Consider the following 17,811-nt stretch of genomic DNA (forward strand, 5'->3'; position numbering starts at 1 on the left):
TCCGGCAGGCGAGCACGAGGATGTTTCCCGACGTACTTACGCACACCTGGACTCCGGAAGTTGTGACGTCAGGAGGAGAGGAGAGAAGGAATGGCTCTGGAATTCCAACACAAAGAATCTCGTCGGACTTGATTGGTGGTCGACTCGCATATAACCGCGTCGCCGGCCAGCACACACACAGCTGAAGCTTCCACCGGTTGACTTTGACACACACACAGGGCACACAGGGCACACACACCGCACAGGCATTGTTTCACTTCTTCTTCTTCTTCACTTCTTCCCCCTTCTTCTTCTGGTACTTTTCCCTGCACTGATTCAGATTTGTACTTTTTTGGAAGATGTCTGCCAGTATTTTACCTGACGAGGCGTTCTTCGCGGAGTTCAGAAAGCAGTGCCTGTCCACGGAGAACTGGAGCAACAAGTATGAGAAAAACGGAATGCAAGTGTGGATCGAAGTCCCGCCGGTGACATCCACGAAAAGAAACACGCAGAAGATCCACAAGATCAAGGTGAGTCCCCACGCGAGACCACCTGTTGCGGGTCACGTCAAACGCGATCGCAACGAAAACTATGTAGATGTCATGTGTAACAAGCCTGTGTGTGTATGTCTGTGTGTGTTTTTAGTGTAAAATGGTCGTTAAAGATGTATCGGCTGCCACCATGTATGATGTCATCCACGATGGCCAGTACCGTAAACAGTGGGACCCCACCATGCTGGAGAGCTATGATGTTGCCCGGCTCTCTGCCAACGCTGATGTGGGCTACTACTCATGTAAGCACCTTCTTCTTCCTCTTCTTCATGCTGGGGTCAACTTTGCATCTGCTGGAAATGTACAAAAAAGGGCATAGTTAGTAGTTTGAGTGAATTTGTAGTGTAGTTTAAGGTGTTTCTGTTTGTCCACCTGTATTTGCACTCAGGGGGAAGATGTTGCAAGACTAAAGGTAGGATTCATTGCAGGGACGTACACGAGTACTCAAAGGTCATGTCCAGTACTTTCTTAAAGCTAGTCTAGTACCAACTGCTCTTGATTGTCTCCTAGTGCAATCACTCTTAACAGTCATGTCTGATGTCCTTTATTATTATAATATATGGCAACCTGGCTGGTGCAGGACTCCAGCGCGTGCAGCATTGTGTTTATGGTCAAAACAAGAGTTGAGCGTCTGAATCTAAGGTTGTGACGGTGAGAAACACAAGACGTGCAGGAAGTTTGTGCACTCAATAAATATCAAATCTCCCCCCCCTCACAGGGCTTTGTCCGACGCCGATAATGAACAGAGATGTGGTGACACTGCGTTCGTGGCAAGTGAGGGACGATGAGTACTTGGTTGTGAACTTCTCTGTCAAACACCCGGTATGACACCTCCTCCTCCTCCTTCTCTTCTTCCTCCTCCGCACGCTGTCCACAGTACCATTTCTGCAGATCAATGACATCTATTGTCTGTTCCTGTTTTCTGTGTACACATTACGTTAGTCATTTGTTTTATCCGCTGCCAACAGTTGCGTTTATGTTTGAATTGTTTTGTTTTTGTGTGTTATTTACAGAAATTCCCTCCACGCAATGACCTGGTGAGAGCCATGTCCATCCAAACCGGTTACTTCATCAAGCCCACAGGACTCAACAGTTGTACTTTCATCTATCTTTCACAGGCCGACCCCAAAGGTTAGACCCTATAAGCAATGGCTTCATTCCTTTCAAATTAGTGTTTTTATTGAAAACTGTATTTCTTAAAAATGTGCCTCCGTGGCTTTGTTGCAGGTTCTCTTCCAAAGTTGGTTGTAAACTCAGCATCTCAAGTTCTGGCTCCCAAGGTACGTACCATGACTAAGTGTTTACTGCAAACTGTTTTTGTTTACATCCGCCTAACAGAAGAGTTGTAAGGGATCGGGCTGAGAAAAATTAACTGTGAACTGTATCAGCATGTGTTAATGAATGAATGAGTGTGTGTGTGTGTGTGTGTGTGTGTGTGTGTGTCCATGAAACGATTAGAAAGTGTGTCATAGGTGTGTGCGGATAAGGGAGCGAGGGTTTCGTATGTCTTAGAAGGACAATGGTAACCATAGAAACCCCATTTGAGGGCCCTGTCCGGGTGAGTTTGCTGACAGAGAAGTATCTCAGATCAACCTGTCGCTCGCTGCACCGGCAGAACTCGTTCCCCAGGTTTCATATCATCTACAGTTTGAAACTATTTCAACCGCATGGCAGTCTGTGGGTGTGTGAAACTGATTGAGGGACACAGATTTGTCTCGACCGAAACCTGTTCATGACCTTTTCCACACTAACCTGTATTTTTGTCCACAACACAGAGCATTGACTTGATAGTAAACAAACAGCAATAACGATTACTAATTTAGTATATCCTGCCCATGGTCCTCTAGCAAGGCACTATAATAAGAATAGCACCAATCTAAAGAGGAGACTACAGTAGTTTAACATATACTATAGCTGTTAAAATAGACAGGGTTGGATTGCTGCGTACATTAAGTGTGTAAAACTAGAGGGTAAATCCTACTTAACCCTCTTTAGTAGTAATTGTAATCACAACAAATATTGAGAAATGACTTGTCTGCTTTTAGATTGAGATTAAACCAAAAATCTGTTTGGTTTAAGAGAACACAGTCGACCACGTGGCGTTTCTACATCTCAATATCAGTTTGGTTAAAATATGTGCTGTGTACAAACATCTAAACATGACTGTGTTTATGTGGAATCACGTTTCAGCACATCTTGATGGTTTGGTTTGATGTTCCGGTGCCTTGAAAGTCTGACTTCTTACATAGTTGAGTCTTTTGTCAGCATACTGGTGGCTTTTGCAGCTGTGATGTATTAACTGTTATGTAAACCCTGCCAGAGGTGTATAGGGTTGCAAATTACAATTCATGAAACCACTTGCCACACTGTTGGATCTTCTGTTGACTGAGCATGAAGGTGTGGTGTGATTTTCATTGTTGTTCTGATAATGGTCCCCTTCTCTTGGCCCACTCCTTGCAGGTGATGAAGTGTGTACACAAGGCGGGACAAAACTATCCCGAGTGGAAGCGGCAGAACTCTCCAGACCAGAAACCGTGGCTGTTCCCGGAGCAGAGCACGCTTCCCATGATGGATCCCGCCGAGCTGTCCTTACAGAGGGCCGACTCGTTGGAGAACGTGGACGAGAGCTCCGCGGTGGACTCTCAGAACAACGGGGACAGCAGTTGAATGGCCTTCCGGCAGTGACACGCATACTCACGAGCGCGACAAGACTCTTCCGAACGTCCAGTTTTCCCGCCACATCATCCGTGTGCCTTTTTCTTTTTAGGATAAGCAAGAGAATGAAGTGTTTACAGGCGTCTGTCTGTCTCAGCAGATGTACATGAGCACGGAACAAGTTCACCTCACGCCACAGCCATGAACTAACATGTCTCAGTGTTTAACCCCCCCACCCCACCCCCACCCCCTGTATTTAATTAACACTGCAAGTTAAGGGGTTAAAGTGTGTATTCCTCACATCACTACATTTACTTATGGAATCTTCTACACGTGAACAAGGTTTAAATGAAGGGAAGCTACAGGCTCTTCACCCTGACAAAGGACTGTGAATAGAGACGAGGTGAGGTATCGTGTGAGTAACGAGGTGCCAAATGAAGTGGAACTGTATTCTTGTGTTTTCATACACACACTTCATTTTTGGTTAAAACATTATAGACACTGCAGAGCTAAATGTTTTAATTCTTAAATATATATATATTAAATCACATGAAGCGGCACATAAACTGACATAAACTTCCCTGACTTTTTTATTTATTGTCCCATGACTTGTGGCCATCTTCCATATGTAACACAAGGAGGCGGCCTCAGAGATCATGCTATTTATGTTGTGCAATCAAAGAGAATGAAGTGTAATTTTTGAAGTTATACAGACGGTTGACTTGCAGAGAGACCAGTTGGGGAACGAAACTCTCACACAACGTGCAGAGCAAATCTGCATTTTATTCCAAGGTAAATATGTGCCTGAAGGATTTGGATGCACAGGATCTCATTAACGCTTGATTATTTATTCATATGAAGTTATCGGCTGAGATTGTGTAATGGAATGAAGCCCTGCAAGGCTGAGAGCTCTTTTGTTCTGTTTTTTTCTACTGATGTCTGGGCTTTGTAGAATAAAACCATGCGAAGGTTCTCGTCCCCTCTGTAATCACTGTAATTTAGTGTTTTGGAAGGAGGCTGATGTTCTCGAGAGAAACTCAAACCTGTGGAGTGGAACAACGAGTTCAGCTGCTCAAACCAGATCATCTCCAGATCTGGTTCATGCACAAAGACAAAGGGTTACAATGGTTCAAAGCTTTATTTGTCACGTTCTCTTACAAAATAGACAGATTACAGTTTCAATAGTTTATATTCTACTTGAGTTTAGTTTCCTTTTTTCTCTGAAGTCGGTTCATTTGAAGACAAACGTCAAAACAATGTAGCAGAGATTGCAAACTGCGGTAACATCAAAAGATACACGTCCTTGGTATTTGTAAAGGAATGCTGAATGTGCTGTGCTTTTCACAGTGTTATTTAGTTGAAATGCATTTTTCTCATACTGTTCATTTGCTCGTGTGAGTGTGAGTGGGTGAAAGCCCTGCCGTGTGATTTCAGCATTCTATGTACATTTTATACATCCATACAATCATATCTAGTTATTTATCATCAAGGCAAAAACAAAAACAATGTTCAACAAAGGATAAAGTTCTGTGATTCTAAACCGACTGCAGACTTGATTATAGCTCTTATAAAGTGTGTATATGAGGTGATGGTTCAGTGAGTGAAGTTTTGTAAACATAAACGCAAGGCAAAACATTTTATGTACCGATAATCAACGTACTCTTATATAACACGTTGTAAAAGTGTGTTGCTGTCACTGAACCTACATTTATGATTGCTTAGAAATGATTAATTACACTACTTATATACATATACGGTATAATATTCGTCATAGTACCCATTTCCTATATCACAGTGGCCTGGAGTAAAGTGATACTGTCGTTGTGCTGAGCCATGAATGTGTCGCAATATGTATCTTAGTCAGACATCAGCCGCCGTGACAGAATGGAGGATGGAGGTCAGTGGGTGGAAGACGTGACGTCCCACTCCGTCCCACTCTGTCGCTGGTCTCCTCTGGCTCACCGTCTCCACTTCTCGGGAGGGAATGCTGCCACCTAGTGTACGGTCCTTTCCTTCTGCCTCTGGTAATCTGACGGAAACACAGAACACATTTGATTTGGTCATCAAAAGCCACTTCATTATCTTAACTATGTGGATTTGAGGGTTTGCTCATATGCTTGATGCTTAAAGGAGGATACTGTTGATGTCTTGAGTAAGTATTGATCAAGTGCTGCAGGCATTTTATCCATTAATATAATTTTCCACATCACAATTAAGTAACCAATAGTGTTTTGACTTAGTTTAACCCCCGAAATGTCTTCAAATGTGAGCAGACAGAGGCACAGGGACTCTATGTGCTTTACAAACGTTTGATCTTTCTGCAGACCTGATCTTGTTGGATGTTACCATAGACAGACTTACTGTAAGGGAAGTAGCGAACCCGCATCAAAATTTCTCGAGCGGTCTTCAGAATCTCTACAGCCTGAAAGAGAGAAGAGATTGATGATGATGATGATGATGCTGTAAGATTGCTTGGCTTTGTTAAAAGGTACAAATCAACCAGCACAGCTCTAAAGTACTACACTTACTCGTGAGTGTTCTATGTCTTGGAAGTCGACCTCATTCACAGAGAGAACCTGGTCTCCTTCCTGTAGACCTGCTCTGTGGGCATCAGAGTCTGGGACCACCTGCCAAAACACACACACACACACACACACACACACACACACGCACACACACGCACACACACACACACACACGATGGCAAACCTTTTAAAAGCCACATCAAATGTAAATTAAATCCAAATGGAGCGCCCATACCTTGGATATGAAGATCCCCAGCTGTGAGGCTTTGCCCCCCCGGATGTTGAAGCCCAGCTGCGCCCCTGGAGGCTTCTTCAGCACAACCGTGCGAGGCAGGAACTGAGTGAGCTCATTGTTGTAGTCTGGGTGATGAATTCGCTGAAAATGTCACAGAGAAAACACTTGACAATGGGAAGCGCAATGTCCGTTATTATGACGAGGAGCTTTTTGTTATGCTACTCGCAATGACTCAGTGATTTAGATCATAAACTATCCTTTCCTCTGAAATAGGAGTCGGATTGCATCTTAGCACCATTTGTAGGTCCACCCTTGATATTTGTGTGTGTGTGTGTGTGTGTGTGTGTGTGTGTGTGTGTGTGTATGTATGTGTGTGTGTGTGTGTGTGTGTGTGTGTGTGTGTAGAATCCCGATTTTCTTGGTGGAACGTCCAAACCTGTTATTCTGCATGTAGTTATCTCCATTACATTTGACACAAAGTAGCATCTTGTGAGTGTTGATGCTGGCAGTGTTAGTGTGATGTAGATACACACACCTCCTGTAGAGGAATCCACGCTGGTGGGTTCTCATAGGAGGGCAGGAACACCACAGGGAGCTGGTAGTCATCATAAGGAATCTTCTGATCCATTATTTACCAAAGCACCTTAAGACAAACACACATTTCCCCATTAGCGTCTTGATGTCGTTATATCCGGCTTCGTTTACCATAACAAAAGGTACAAGCTACATGCACAATATAGTACAACAATGACGTAGTGTTTAAGTTTAAACATCCGTGTTAGTAGCGTTCACACTCAGTGTTCTAGCTGAGTAAACTTGTGTCGTCACCTGGAAGCCAAATATTACTATCCAACACTACAGTTAGCTTGTTAGCTGACAGGCTAATAGAAAGAGCTCGTTATGCTCTCCGGTGATCACGAGATGTTCGTTATCATTCAACATCGAAGTCTTCTATTAACGTGTCGCATCGCAGGTGTGTGACATAAACACTAAAGACTGACAGAAACAAATCAACAACAAATCATCTCACCGAGCTGGTTGGTTCTTTAAAAGGTAGCTACTGACAAGCTCTTCTTCTCGCATTACAAACCACGACCGATCAGCAGGTTGGGCATTACCGCCACCTACTGGTATGAGCGGGTATGACCACAGGAATTCAAATTTTAAATTTATCATTAAGTAACACATTATAATAATTGACATTGTGATTATTGTTGTCGTTGTTAATTACGGTAATTTCCTTAAGCTTTCTTTGATCTTCATGATATTAATGTAGCTATATTTTTCCTCATCTCAGTGAGTAATACTGACATTATCTGCTTTGTGGTGTGTATGTTTTGACAGCGTTTTTTTAAATTATTTTATTAATCATGTGAACATCTGTCTTCATCACTTCAGGGCTGCAAAATCGGGGATAGCTGGATGGACAGACAGGTAACTTGATAGGGCTTGGCAATGCTTCATCCAAATTCACATAAAGAGCATAAGGGGCTCGAGAGTTAGCCCCAGAGCAAATGAATGTTTAAGTGTCATGGAGCAGTGCTTGTGATTCACAGCAGAATAAACAACACAACAGAACCCTGACACAGTGCACCTCAGTGCACCATTGTGGTTGCACTTGTGTTTAACAGAATGTCTAACTGGCCGTGTTCCATTTAGGTGTGCCGTTGCTGCTGCCTATTTGTCGTTCGTTAAATTTCACTTGGCTGGGTACCTGGCACACCTAAATGGAACAGAGCCATTACGAGCGTTGTGCATCACACCCTTTTGAAAACAATAAATCTAGAACCTGCTGTCACTCACCAACTGACTGATGTCTTTAACATAACATAACAACTAGTTTGGTTACATCAGGAAAACAGAGCAGTTAGACGGACGTACAGTATGACACAAACACACAAAGAGTTTTATGATGAAGCCCCTTTGTTAAGTTTTAGGCGTAGCCACTCATACTTCTTATCACTAAGACCACAGTCTGCACACAACAAACTTCTTACTATATGTGCAATTAAATGAAAATGAAGGATTGGGATGCAAACAAAAATACATGTGGGTTTAGAATTTGCTTTGTCTGTATATTTGATCTTTTAATCTCACTGTGTCATAGCAATTCCAATATTACCGTGATCTGATACATCATCACAGAGCATTTGCATGTGGTCGGATATATTTGTTATGAGTGTGGCCTAACTACATCCCACAAGTGTCATTTCAGAACATTTAAAGGAAAGCAAAACCACAAAAAGCAGCTTGAATTTCATCGCTACCTGTTTGACTCTTTTGGAAACTCCCTCCACCCGGTTAAGCTACACCCCCTTGCACCGGCACCCATTCATCCGAGCCAATTCACATTCTATCCACGAATCAGTGTTCAATGAGCACAGAGGATGGGAGAGCGAGGGGGAGAGAGAGAGAGAGGGAGATGAGAGAGAGAGTATGTGTGAGCGCAAGCAGAGTTTCAGGCTAAGAAAGCAGACGGAGCAGAAGAAGTAGACTATTGCAACTGCAATTACATGTAGCCTTGGGAGGAAGAGACAAACAATCTGTGAGGTAACTAACTATATGCTTTGGTTCATGCTAGAGATAGATAAATACGTAGATAGATAATTAGATAGATAGATAGATAGATAGATAGATAGATAGATAGATAGATAGATAGATAGATAGATAGATAGATAGATAGATAGATAGATAGATAGATAGATAGATAGATAGATAGATGAAGCTGTAATACTGGTTGAGTGATTCAATGGCATTAAAGTATGTGTGTCAGGTGTGCTACAGAAATTTCAGTTGACATAGCCAACGTGTGTGAAGTGATAACAGCTTTTTATCTGAACGTGTCTACCTGTGTCAGGTCACACTGAGGGTCATTCAGAACTGGGTTTGTTTAAGACTTCATGATGTAGCAAACGGGCCGTTACGTCTCTGATGGTAGAAGAGGCACAAATGTATTACTACTCTTTGGTTAATCATCTATTTCATTTTCATTTATAACTTGTATAACAAGCTCAGGTTTTTTGTTTTTAATCTTCCTGGTGAACATTCAGTTCCTGCAGTGAAACAAGCGCTCTTATGTTTCAGGTTATTTGGTCGTATTTGGACCTGTAGACCTGTCCAGACCTGTGTTCCTTAAGATAGGCAGCTGCATGACACATAATACTGTTTTGTAATATCTGCAACTCAGATTCACTATAGTGATAATCCAGTGTTGTAGGCTATGTTTTTAGGTTTCACCCCAGACTATTCAAATGCCTGTACTCGGCACTCCAACGTGCCCTGAAGGCCCTGAGTCACAAACCCTAACTGAACTTTCCAAGCGAGAAGACAGTTGGCACGACCTCATATTGACTCAAGTCAAACAAGATCCTGCTATGTCCTCTTTTCAGTGGAATCTCTTTATTTCTTAATGCCCCAAACCACTTATCTGCTCCTGCTGCAACCTGCTCCTGGGCCATTCAACACTGAGATTGTTTACAGTCCGTATGCCCATCGTGCCATAGTTAGCTCCAGTCCTAATCCATACCCAGAGATGAACCTCCTCTGTTTGAGCGCTGCAGCTGTGAAACCCTAATCATGCTCAGTTTCAGTCCTGCTCTCCGCTCTGTGCATGGATGTGCCTGTCACCGCTGCCTTGCATAGTAACTTCAGTCTGTGCTCTGCTCTCAATACCCCCATGGTGACGGCTATTGAAAGTGCTGGCAGTGGCTGCACCCCCTCCTTCCACAGAGGCTCCATTGAGGGGCTTATTGAGCCAGGGTCGACTTAATACCCCCCCCCCCCCCCCCCCCCCCCCCGTTTTCACCTCTCCCTCATTTGCTTTCTGTCACAGTTGTCTTTTCCCCCCTTTCTGCATAGTTTATAAAAAGAAGAAAATAGAGTCCAAGCCAGGTGTAAGATCATTTCTCCTCCTGCAGGGTGCCTGTATCAGGTGTCCACCCACCAAAGCCCGCAGATTCACTTCACCTAAACCGTGAACTAAGAGGGGAGGTGATGCCGCGTGACAGTCGCTGCAGAGTTTGCAGCCGGGGCGTCTACAGCTGCCACTGGAGTCAACCGAGTGAAAACAAGAGACGAGTGAGTGTCTGCAGTCATGCACGTTACAGATTGAACGTTGATTAATCATATCTAATAGACAATACTGTGTATTCTCCTCTGTGATGTTCATTGACTAACCTGTTCCCGATTACTTGACAGGCTCCTCTTCTTTGCACTGTATAACCTTTACAAATCCTCGTAATGATGGATTAACATTCCATTCAACTGTTTTACAATGGGAAACCTGCTTCTGAAATGCAGTGGGTGATTGAGTGGATATTTAGTTTGGAGAAAGTTGTTTGGATGTTTTGAGTGAATAGGTCTTGTAAATTCAGGGGTGATTAAAGAGCTGAATATTTGATTGTGGGCCAAGTCTAATTACTGGATTCACAGGCTCTAACAGGCTTGTAATGGACTGATCTGGAACAGAATAACAAAGGGTGAGGTGGGAGGGGTGGTGACGGTCTATAACGCAACACAATCGAGTGTGTGTTACATGATGGTGGTGCCTCATTGATGGTGATAAGGGCGTAAAGTTTCCCTTCTCCCCAAATTCTCACGGCACTGTGCAGAGAGTGGAACAAAATATGAAGAAATGTTGGAAGTGTTCCACCTCCCTTCTCAGATTGAAATCTCCCTGACACTAAACACCTCACCTGTGTTTCTCCTTTCAGCTTCCACGCTTTTGGTTCTCAGTTGTCGTCCTCATTTCCCTGCTTTCCCTATGCTGGATGTACATTTGTCTGGTTACCTACAATGACAGCGATGAAATTAACTCGTGAGTGATCTCTCTCTCACACACACACACACACACACACAGTTCTCTTTTCTGTCTTGCTTTTTCTTTCCTTTCAGGCTTGTGCACGTGCTAACCTTGACTCCCCTGCTTCTGTCTTCTGTTTTGTTCTGTTCTCAGGAAGGCGTTTGAAAAGCTGAAGCAGTGGGTGAACTGGTTCATAGTGCTGTGCATCATCTCTGCAGTGTTCACCAGCTACTGCCTTCTGCTGCTGGTGAGGAAATGAACGCAGATACAGTCTAAAGACGGAGAGGCACCACGATGTTGTGTTGTGTTCTTAAGGGAATTGTTAAATAATACTATAGCAGATTCTAAACTTCCCTTTCCTAAGCATTACAATTTGCCAGCATGCTTGTAACACCCTATTCATCATCCTTTGTATTAGCTCTTGGCACTGTTCCATGTTGCTCTGAGAGAACCGTTGGACTTACACTGTCTGCATAAGGTAACTGAAACATTCCCCCCATTCTATTTAATGAATGTTGGCTCCCTGACTAAATGCTGTGTTTGTTTTCTTCTGTTTTTTCTGCCCAGATCTTCTTATTTCTAGGTGTCACATTGATCCTTTTTGCAGTCACAGGAATAAGGGTTGGCTGGCCAAACGAATGGCCGACGGTTCCTCTCTCACTCCAGGTAAAGGCCAGATACTCTCCATTCCATCACTGAACTACAATGGAATATACATACAGTATGTAATCAGGGTATTGTTCAGACAGTTTGGAGTCATTATAAGCTGTCATTGCACATCTGTGTTTCTGATGTGTGTGTTGGCTGCCTGGCAGGCTACGGCTCCTTTCTTGCAGCTAGGTGCCGTTGGAGCTTTGACGCTGCTCAGCTGGTTTGTTTTCCGAGCTTTCCACAGATCCCGCAGAGCAGGTACGACGCAGACACACCCATCTATCTATCTATCTATCTATCTATCTATCTATCTATCTATCTATCTATGTATCTATCTATCTATCTATCTATCTATCTATCTATCTATCTATCTACGTATTTATCTATCTATCTATCTATCTATCTATCTATCTATCTATCTATCTATCTATCTATCTATCTATCTATCTATCTATCTATCTATCTATCTATCTATCTATCTATCTATCTATCTATATGATATTTATGTTACTAGTTAAACCACACTTGTTCAGACACACAGCAGTGTTAACATGAAGACAGGATTATCTCACTGTTTGACTTGTGTCGCCCTCCAGGCTCTAGGATCCTGATTGCTGTGCTGTTTGTTGCGGTGTCGGCAGCCATCTTCCTTTGTCCTCTGCTTATCCGGTCTCCTTGTCTGATTGAGTCAAAGGAATTACCTCCGAAACCCAATCTCTTTGGCCACCGAGGTGCACCAATGGTGAGCAGCTTGATTTCCAGACTTCTACAGCTTAAATATCATAATTTTCTGTGATTCTTAGTTATTCCATCAAAGTAAGAACAAATTCTTAATGTGTTATGTGTTGATTCAAACTCTACAGTATGATTATATAAAATATGACGTGAGGCAGGGTCGCCTTCACATTTTGTAATGGATAACATAGAGACATTTAAGCTTCCATTTGTGCATGTTGTCGTGTTCTCTGGCCTTGGGGCCGGAGATGCGCCTGTCTATCTTGTTTCTGTGACCTGGTGGAGAGACGCAGAGGCGCCTCTGACACCTTGGAACCATCCAATCTCCACCTGTTCCTCTTCCTCAATTGTCTCACAACTAAGAACGGGAATTTCCTCCACATGGCTCAGGTGTGAGTGCCCCATGTGCCATGTTGCTCTGACCTTGTTGCTTTGCTCCTGGGTCACCAATTAGCTCAGTTGAACACCCTGGGCAGGGTTGTGTGTGCCGACACAGCTATAGGATAATTTGTGTATTTTTATGCATGAGTGTATTTTGCCCATCTGCCCTCAGCTGGCTCCAGAAAACACCCTGATGTCTTTTGAAAGGAGTATGGAATGCAACGTGACGGTGTTTGAGACCGACATACAGCTCAGGTACGCAGAGTCTAAGCTTGTTTTGTGGTATGACATATATAATTTGTTTTAACTGCACCACAGCACAAAATGATTATTATAGGCTGTTGCTCTACCTGGGGTTGAACTCTGTAGGACTTCTTGGCTGAAACTCGATAAGAATCACTGATCTCAGCATTTGTTTGCATTTGAAGTTGCCATTAGTTGCCAGTAGAGGTCAACACACCCTTAAATTTGGATTTGCTGTTTCTTCTAACCTAGTCAAGACCGAGTTCCCTTCTTGATGCACGACAAAGACTTTGGGTTTTTGATGAGAACCACAAACGTAAAAGACAAATTCCCCGATCGAGACTTCAGAAAAAGCATGAACATAACCTGGGAAGAACTACAGAGACTCAACGCAGGTGATTGGTTCTTAAAGGTGAGGGCTGTGCAGTGACCTGTGATCCTCATCAGATGTATCATGGGACATTTTCTGCTCTACTTTTCCCAGCACCACGTGATCGTTTTGTCTAATGACATCTATGTTCTCTGATTTCCAGACTGATCCTTTCCGTTCAGTGTCGCAGCTCACTGCAGAGGACAGGAAGACGGCAAGGAATCAGAGTATACCGTCTTTAGTCCAGCTCCTCGACTTTGCCAAGCAGCACAACATCTCGGTCATGTTTGATATCTACAGTGACGACCAGGCCAACGACACTGTGGACATAGTCAACGCCATCGTCAAATCTGACATCGCTCCAAGTCTGGTGTGTGTGTGTGTGTGTAAACGTTAATCCCTTTGGTGGCATTTGATGTAGATCTCCCACAGAGCGTGTTTTGTTATGGTTGTGCTTCCTTTTTGTAGATCCTCTGGCTTCCTCCAGCAGAAAGAGAATATGTAAACCAGACTGCTCCAGGCTTCATACACGTCTATGATAATGTGCGTGATATGGAAAAAGCAGGAGGGAGTCATTTGAATGTGAAATACAACAACCTGAGTACAGCAGAAATCAGGTAAATGCACCCGTGTTATCTACAGCGCTGTGCTGGCGGGCATGCACAGTAACGTGGTAATTAAAAGCGTGTCTGTAGCATGCTGGGACACAGCGCTGGCACTGATTATATAGATGGGCCCCGGGGAATGAGACTCAAATAATATTCTCACCCAGGAGTGCTGTTTCACGGCTGAGCAAACCAACCCAAAAACACTTAATGTAGGATGAAGTGCATTATGCAGTCACGTGTTGTGATTACGTGCTGAAGTGTCGCACAGCCGCACCCTTAGAGTTAGAGTGTTGTCTTATTGTCCTGTATAATGTCTGTCCAGCTAGGTCACCATAACGTTTCATCAAATCTCTGCTGACACGGATTTGTCCCCATTTTACACGTCTGTCACAGTTGGCGGTGGCACTGTGTGTATAAGGAGCAATTGATTAGTTCTCAGCCTGACGCATCAGGAATTGAGCAAGGGCTGTAATTTTGGTGTGTGTGTGTTCATGTGGGTGTGGGTGTGTGCTTGTGTGTGTGTGTGTGTGGTGGTGATGGGGAGGTAGGGTCTTAATATGTATCCCAGCAGTGGTTTCGAGGATGGTGATTGATAAGTTCTGAGCCCGGCAGTGGTGTAAGCAAGGGTTGTGATATTTTTTCTGTGTTTTATTTGTTAGATTTTTCATTTCCACAAGTCTAACCTGGTTAGATAGTAAAATGAATATCGAAACAACTGCTTACAACATCATGGAAAGCTTTAGCTGGGAATCCTTTCTCATCTGATGATGAATGATAATACAGAGTGAAAATGAAAGCATATCAGCTGTGGAGATTCCCTCTGTGGTGCAGCCAAGATAATGATTTTTATGAGAATGGCACCAGATCCCTCCAGCACTTTTAGCATGTCAAGATGGAAGGAGATGAACATATCACGAATGTTGAAATAAACAGCGCCACATGCAAACATGGCCTATCTACGCCAGACACAGAACTTATCAATCACACACAGAGGCGCGTGTGTCTTAGTATGCCTGCTTGTCTTTGCTTGCATCCAGACAACTATTTTAATATGCATTTGTACCTGGCAGGGAACTTCGGAGGAAAAACGTGTCGGTAAACCTGTGGGTTGTTACTGAACGCTGGCTGTTCTCCCTCCTGTGGTGTGCAGGGGTCAGTTCTGTTACCACAAACTCCTGCCACCTCCTACAACGCATGGACCGTCCAATCTGGGTTCTGGTGAGCAGCATGCACACACACAAACTAAACAAACACTTCACTCCACATCCAATTCATTTCATCACACACAGCAATTTCTGATAAGTCAAAGCGTGTGTTGTGTTTGTTTAAGGACATTTTCCAGGATCTGTGACACAGCTTGACTTGTGGGCGTGTTTTTGTGCGTTTCAGGCACCTGGCATATATAGAGCCATATGGATCACAGTGGACCTGATATCTCTTCTGATAATGATTGTATTCTTCATCATTCAGCGGTGAGTTGCACCTACATGTGATATTCAAAGCAGTAACTGTTTGTGTATGAAAGTGAGCAGAGATTGACTTTTGTGTCTCACTCTTTCCCCCATGAATATTTGTTGATTCTGAAGCAGGAGAAGTAAGTAATTTTTTTACATAATGGCTCATATTCTGTTTAAAGTAGCACATCATATTTCTTTAAATTCTTAAGAGTCTCCATCGCGATTTCAAATGAGAGTTTCACTTTATGTGATAACTAAAAATACAATAATAACATATTGTGCATTTACACTGAGGCTGAATTAGGTCATTATTTAACTTCCCTCACATGTGATTTTAATGATCTGACAAAAACTAAATTGGGGTCAAACGTAAAACTATAAATGAATAAATATTTGCGCCAGATTGAACTATCCAGTCATGTTTTATCATCCTACATGTAGGTAATGTGTCAGATACTGAGTCTGGTCTGAAAATGAATAATCAGATATTAAAGAAAATCCTGGAACTGTGATATGACGTGAACTTTACTCTCAGGTTGTACTTATACCCAGAGTAATAACCCTTTAGAGAATATCTGTGCTTTTGCTTTTGCTTTTGCTTTTGCTTTTGCTTTTGCTTTTGCTTTTGCTTTGCTGTTCCTTTTTTTGATTCAAATTGACATATTAGTATTTAGTAGAGGAACTGTGTGTAATTATAACTCTGTGTGATGAACAGGGAACAGAAGAACCGGATTTCAGACGGGAATCCGACGGAGCTGATCCTCTTCTTACCCTCTGACTCCACCAGCGGATGATTTTGCCGCCATAAAGAACACACTTTTTTATCTGCACTGCCAGAATGGTTTAGAACCTGGATTGCAAAGAAATGAAGTTTATCTGTTACTGTGCCACATTATGACCCTGTGTTTTTATGTTTTTATATGAAATGACTCCACTGGAGGTTGATCTTTTTTGTTAATACAACTTCTTTGTGATTTAAACTGTATTTTAACAGCCCTGATGATATTTTTCGTCTCTCTGCTGCATCTGAAAATGTAGACTATTTATCCGTGTATTTGAGCCACACCTGGTTGTGCACTGGATCTCTTGGCACTACATGTTATATGTGTTGTAACCTGTTCCTACTTGTGTAGCCTACTTTCGTTTTCGTAATACCACCACTGCTGGCGAATGCGTGTGTAACATGACGCCCAAAAGCACTGAATCGAATTTTCTGTTGTGTACATCGTCTGTGGCATTAACAGTGATTTGCTTGCTATTCCGTAACGCGCCGCTAGATGGCGATCAAAGCTATCGTTAAGAAGAAATCCAATCTGATTGGAGGATAATCTGAATATAGACACAACAAAACCTCACTGAAGCTTATCGATGAAATGTAACACTGTGATTTACCAGGAAAAAATAAGCAGATTGGTTGTGTTTATCATTTATGCACAATAAACAATACACTAATGTTTGTATTTTGGGCGTGTAATTCCATGAAGGCGAGGCACGTGTGTGTGGGGGGGCAATGACACGACCCGGGCCGTGTGTTGCCCCCCCCCCCACGAAAAAAAACCTCTTCAAAGTTGACAAGAAAGTAAACAAATGTCCACTCACTCGTGGCACAGCTGAACCTCAGTGGGCGTGGATCAGGACGCGCCGCTGACCCGTTAGTTACTGTTAAACAGCTCGGGCAGAGGGGAAAGAGGAGAAGAAGAGCAAGTAGAAGAAGAAGAAGACGAAGAAGAGAGAGAGGGAGAAAGCGCATAGCCTTGCCGGTTTATGGAGAAGAGGCGATACCTCTGGGTTCAGAACTTGTCCAGATCCGTTCACGTCCTCTCACTGGAATTCACATGATTTCTCTTGCCCCACCTGGCAACGCGATGGTGCATAAATACGGTAAGTTACTTTTCCTCTTCCTCTTCCTCTACCTCTACCACGCGTATTGATCTGTCAGAAAGTCTCGGGTAAAGTTAACTTTCTGCGTTCAGACGAATCATCGTTCGTCCCATTTCGTTATTTCAGGGTGAGTCGGCGTTGGGAAGTTACAATTCCTCAAAATCCCCAGAAAACAGGAAAAAAGGTCAAAGAAACCTCCGAAAAAGTCAAACAAAAGCCGAATTCTTTCTCAGCCAATCTGTGATGAAATATTAGATTTACCTCCGCGATGTGCATCATCATCATCACCATCATCATCATCATCATCATCATCATCACCCACTATGTTAATTATATCCACACCACCCACTGGGTTCAGCAGTGAGCTGTACAGTCATGTTGCAAGAGAAAATACCTTTAATGTGATTTGCAGTAGAACTTAGCAGACTGACTGTTTTTGGCTGTGAGGTAAAAATATAAAACAGTACAATCTGGGAGCCATTTTTTAAAATTCAAGTCAGAACGCAGGAACACAACATGTAATCAGCTTTAAATATCCACCGTGTTTAAAAATACACAATAACAATGATGTAAACAAATCCTTTACATAACTTCAAAGCAAGAACTATATATTTTTGGATCGGTTGACAAATATATGATAAAGCAACCTGTTCATTTATGTTCGCGAGTCTCTTTCATTGCAACTTGAATAGTAGGAAATGTGAAATGTCCTTTGAAGCCTTAAGATGACATCGTAAAT

The 17,811-nt window shown here is 42.9% G+C and overlaps 4 protein-coding genes across 5 annotated transcripts in view; 3 read left to right on the forward strand and 1 right to left on the reverse strand.

The window, feature by feature from the left end:
- Window positions 1-69: 69 nt before the first annotated feature.
- stard14 (START domain containing 14) lies at window positions 70-4,173 on the forward strand. The gene is made up of 6 exons (XM_076149100.1): window positions 70-509; window positions 625-772; window positions 1,249-1,352; window positions 1,544-1,661; window positions 1,758-1,810; window positions 2,991-4,173. The coding sequence occupies exons 1-6, from the start codon at window positions 339-341 to the stop codon at window positions 3,195-3,197; spliced, it is 801 nt and encodes a 266-aa protein (XP_076005215.1). The 5' UTR covers window positions 70-338; the 3' UTR covers window positions 3,198-4,173.
- A 350-nt stretch (window positions 4,174-4,523) lies between these two features.
- pdzd11 (PDZ domain containing 11) lies at window positions 4,524-7,064 on the reverse strand. Its single transcript, XM_076149101.1, has 6 exons — window positions 6,976-7,064; window positions 6,481-6,588; window positions 5,946-6,086; window positions 5,714-5,812; window positions 5,547-5,607; window positions 4,524-5,214 (listed from the first exon to the last, which is right to left on the reverse strand). The coding sequence occupies exons 2-6, from the start codon at window positions 6,571-6,573 to the stop codon at window positions 5,180-5,182; spliced, it is 429 nt and encodes a 142-aa protein (XP_076005216.1). The 5' UTR covers window positions 6,574-6,588; window positions 6,976-7,064; the 3' UTR covers window positions 4,524-5,179.
- Window positions 7,065-8,327: 1,263 nt separating this feature from the next.
- On the forward strand, window positions 8,328-16,637 carry gdpd2 (glycerophosphodiester phosphodiesterase domain containing 2). Its single transcript, XM_076148926.1, has 15 exons — window positions 8,328-8,495; window positions 9,863-10,022; window positions 10,658-10,761; window positions 10,900-10,993; window positions 11,165-11,224; window positions 11,314-11,412; window positions 11,562-11,655; window positions 11,994-12,139; window positions 12,686-12,768; window positions 13,009-13,168; window positions 13,290-13,496; window positions 13,595-13,743; window positions 14,805-14,952; window positions 15,124-15,206; window positions 15,907-16,637. Exons 2-15 carry the CDS (start codon window positions 9,939-9,941, stop codon window positions 15,983-15,985), a joined length of 1,590 nt encoding a protein of 529 aa, XP_076005041.1. The 5' UTR covers window positions 8,328-8,495; window positions 9,863-9,938; the 3' UTR covers window positions 15,986-16,637.
- A 233-nt stretch (window positions 16,638-16,870) lies between these two features.
- dlg3 (discs, large homolog 3 (Drosophila)) overlaps window positions 16,871-17,811 on the forward strand; it is a 64,937-nt gene continuing 63,996 nt past the window's right edge. For both annotated transcript variants that reach the window (XM_076148909.1, XM_076148910.1), the window contains exon 1: window positions 16,871-17,072. In XM_076148909.1, the coding sequence (XP_076005024.1) occupies window positions 17,027-17,072 (46 nt within the window). In that variant the 5' untranslated portion in view covers window positions 16,871-17,026. The remainder of the gene's footprint in view (window positions 17,073-17,811) is intronic.

Source organism: Genypterus blacodes, unplaced genomic scaffold (assembly GCF_046128005.1).
Source record: "Genypterus blacodes isolate CSIRO-AG114 ecotype Tasmania unplaced genomic scaffold, CSIRO-AGI_Gbla_v1 ptg000044l_1, whole genome shotgun sequence".
NCBI lineage: Eukaryota > Metazoa > Chordata > Actinopteri > Ophidiiformes > Ophidiidae > Genypterus > Genypterus blacodes.